Source organism: Diospyros lotus, chromosome 12 (assembly GCF_014633365.1).
Source record: "Diospyros lotus cultivar Yz01 chromosome 12, ASM1463336v1, whole genome shotgun sequence".
Lineage (NCBI taxonomy): Eukaryota > Viridiplantae > Streptophyta > Magnoliopsida > Ericales > Ebenaceae > Diospyros > Diospyros lotus.
This window is the reverse complement of record NC_068349.1, coordinates 18556895-18560713: the sequence shown is the minus strand read 5'-3', so window position 1 is coordinate 18560713 and position 3819 is coordinate 18556895. Positions and strand designations below refer to the sequence as shown.

The window sequence follows — 3819 nt, the reverse complement described above, 5'->3', positions numbered from 1 at the left end:
GCCTAAACGTACTCATGTCTTTAGTGACACATGGAACCCTTTCTGGAACGAAATATGGAAGAGTTTAGAAGGATGGCGGGAAGCCGAGATAACTACCCCGCCGCCTCTTCCCGAACCCCACCGCCTTGGTATCAACACTTTTGATTAAGAACACTGACCGCCGCTGTTTTAATCTTCATCTCCATCTTATCGTAGACATTTTCCTGTAATTTCGCAGCATCAGCTAACTCTCTCTCTCTCTCTCTCTATGTAGTTATTGAGCTCTTTGGCGATCAGAATCAATGGCAGACGTTCAGATGGGCGACGCGGAGACCTTCGCCTTCCAAGCGGAGATAAACCAGCTGCTCAGCCTCATCATCAACACTTTCTACAGTAACAAAGAGATTTTTCTTCGGGAACTCATAAGCAATTCCTCTGATGTACGTTGTCCTTTAATTTCAGTCCAGAAGCAAAATTCACCTTTATATGTGTATATAAATATATATATATTTCATTTTTCCGTGTGTTTGGATTGCGTCGAAACTGGTGGCTGTTTTCGCAGGCGTTGGATAAAATTCGATTCGAGAGCTTGACGGACAAGAGTAAGCTCGACTCCCAGCCCGAGCTGTTTATCAAGATCGTCCCCGACAAGATCAATAAAACCCTCTCCATCATCGACAGTGGAATCGGAATGACCAAATCAGGTTTACATAATAACATTTTTGAATTTTTCTAAATACGAACGCCTTTTTTTTGGGGGGGGGGGGTTAATTTTTTCTATGGTTTTTGTGACTAGATTTGGTGAACAATTTGGGGACAATTGCGAGGTCTGGGACAAAGGAATTCATGGAGGCGTTGCAAGCTGGGGCCGATGTAAGCATGATTGGTCAGTTCGGGGTAGGGTTTTATTCGGCTTACTTGGTGGCTGAGAGGGTTATTGTGACAACCAAGCACAATGACGATGAACAGTACGTCTGGGAGTCTCAGGCTGGTGGGTCTTTCACTGTTTCTAGGGATGTTAATGGTGAGCGACTGGGCAGAGGCACCAAGGTCATGCTCTTCCTCAAAGAAGATCAGGTAAAAGTTTAATTTCCACAGATTCAGCACAAGAAATACTTGTATGCATGTCATCACGCTTGCTTCAAAGGAGTACCTGGTTGCCTGGGAAGAAGCTTCCGAACTGTGACTTAGAAATGATATTTATGTTAGAATTTGCCTTCGGGTTGTTGGGCGTTGAATGATTTTTTTTTTTTTTTTTTTCCCGGGGGGGGGGGGGGGGGGGGGGGGGGTTTAAATCTCTGTATTGGTTGCTAGTTGTCAATTGAGAAAGGCTAGTAAGTTGCCATTGTCTGTGACCCTCTACATGCCAGTGATGTACCCCCAAGGGTTGGTTTTGTGGTAAGACGCCATAGTTGTCTCATTTGTTAATCCTACTTAGGACAAGCCTACCCACAATTTTTCGGGTGTTTATTTGGTGTATGTAACTTGTGGACTGTTGTGCATGCTCGTCAATTTACCCAATAGACACCCAAAAGATAATGGTGGTGTGTTTTCATCGTCATCAAAAAAATACACACATGCTATTGATGCGACATGGTTTTGTTTATGCAGTTGGAGTACTTGGAGGAAATGAGGTTGAAGGACCTAGTAAAAAAGCATTCTGAGTTCATTAGCTACCCCATCTACCTCTGGACAGAGAAAACTACTGAGAAAGAAATCAGCGATGATGAGGAGGACGACAAAAAAAAGGAAGAGGAAGGTCAAGTTGAGGAAGTAGATGAGAAGGAGAAGCATAGGAAGAAGAAGAAGAAGATTAAGGAGGTGTCTCATGAGTGGGAGCTGATCAACAAACAAAAACCAGTTTGGCTGCGGAAACCTGAAGAGGTCACAAAGGAGGAATATGCCTCGTTCTACAAGAGCCTGACCAACGATTGGGAAGATCACCTTGCTGTGAAGCATTTTGTTGTTGAGGGGCAACTTGAATTCAAAGCCATCCTCTTTGTACCAAGGAGGGCCCCATTTGACCTCTTTGACACCAGGAAAAAGTTGAACAACATTAAAATCTATGTCCGGAGGGTGTTTATCATGGACAACTGTGAAGAACTTATTCCAGAGTTCCTTAGTTTTGTGAAGGGTGTTGTTGACTCTGATGATCTACCACTCAACATATCACGTGAAACACTTCAGCAAAATAAAATTCTGAAAGTAATAAAAAAGAACCTTGTTAAGAAGTGTATTGAGATGTTCAATGAGATTGCAGAGAATAAAGACGAGTACAAGAAGTTTTATGAAGCTTTCTCAAAGAACTTTAAGCTAGGAATCCATGAAGATAGCCAGAACAGAGCCAAGCTTGCTGAGCTCCTCCGCTACCACTCAACAAAGAGCGGTGATGAAATGACCAGCCTGAAGGACTATGTCACCAGGATGAAAGAGGGGCAAAAGGATATCTATTACATTACTGGTGAGAGCAAAAAGGCTGTAGAGAACTCACCATTCTTGGAGAAGCTCAAGAGGAAGGGATATGAGGTACTCTTTATGGTTGATGCAATTGATGAATATGTTGTCACACAACTGAAAGACTATGATGGGAAGAAACTGGTCTCTGCTACGAAGGAAGGGTTGAAACTCGAGGACGATTCAGAAGAAGAAAAGAAGAAAAGGGAGGAAAAGAAAGCGTCCTTCGAGGATCTCTGCAAAGTGATAAAGGACATCCTTGGAGACAGGGTGGAGAAGGTGGTGGTGTCTGATAGAATTGTGGATTCACCTTCCTGCCTGGTCACTGGAGAGTATGGTTGGACTGCCAACATGGAAAGGATCATGAAGGCCCAAGCTTTAAGGGACAATACCATGAGCTCCTACATATCTAGCAAGAAAACCATGGAGCTCAACCCGGACCATCCCATAATTGAGGAGCTCAGGAAGAGAGCTGAGGTCGACAGGAACGACAAATCTGTCAGGGACCTGGTCTTGCTGCTCTATGAGACTGCTCTTCTAACTTCTGGCTTCAGCCTTGATGACCCGAACATGTTCGCAGGCAGAATCCACAGGATGCTGAAGTTGGGTTTGAGCGTCGATGAGGATGAGACAATGGAGCAAGATGCAGAGGGCATGCCTCCATCGGAGGAGGGAACTGAGGAGAGCAAAATGGAAGAAGTGGACTAAGCCAAGCCACCCCATCTAGAGAGGAGGATGCATGAGTTGCTCTAAAAGTAGTGTTCTGACGATCAGTGTCAAATGTTTACATTTCCATTTTGTGTGTTCCTTTTGGTCTTAGAAGGTGTGTGGTTTGTGGGTTGTCTTGTGTAAATAGCAAGTGAAATGGAATAATCTGATGGTACCTTGTATCTGTATAATGAATCTGATCTAATTTCATGTACAGTACAAGAAGAAAACTGTCTGTTCTAGTATTTGATTTGAAGGCTTGATGCTGGCATTCTCGTAGACAACCATCGTCTCAGATGATAAATAGTTGAAGTGTAATTTATTTTGAAACCGTGTTACTTATATATCAAGAGTTATAGTTTAGGCTATATGCGCGCAAATGACAAACACTCTTTGTGCTCACTGACTCACCTCATTATTTTGGATGTGGGGTATTTTTGTCATTTTAACTATATTGTGTAATTTAAGATATAGGCCAAAAAGTACAAATAATATTTTCTTTTATTTTAGAAGTGCTAGGTAGGTGATTGGATTGGATGGTAAGTACGGTCCGGATAAAGGGGACGAGAGTAGATAATTAACAATGGTATGAATCAATTAGATCATTATTCTTAATCGAATGATGATACTTGGTCGATCTTAATTTTAAGATTTAAAAAATAAAATTACATCATCTTT

At 42.4% G+C, this 3819-nt stretch overlaps 1 protein-coding gene across 1 annotated transcript; it reads left to right on the top strand.

Annotated features, from left to right (window-relative positions):
- LOC127787686 (heat shock protein 83-like) lies at positions 1-3388 on the top strand. Its single transcript, XM_052315743.1, has 5 exons — positions 1-128; positions 254-419; positions 542-683; positions 776-1056; positions 1591-3388. Exons 2-5 carry the CDS (start codon positions 282-284, stop codon positions 3139-3141), a joined length of 2112 nt encoding a protein of 703 aa, XP_052171703.1. The 5' UTR covers positions 1-128; positions 254-281; the 3' UTR covers positions 3142-3388.
- The last annotated feature ends 431 nt before the right edge of the window (positions 3389-3819 follow it).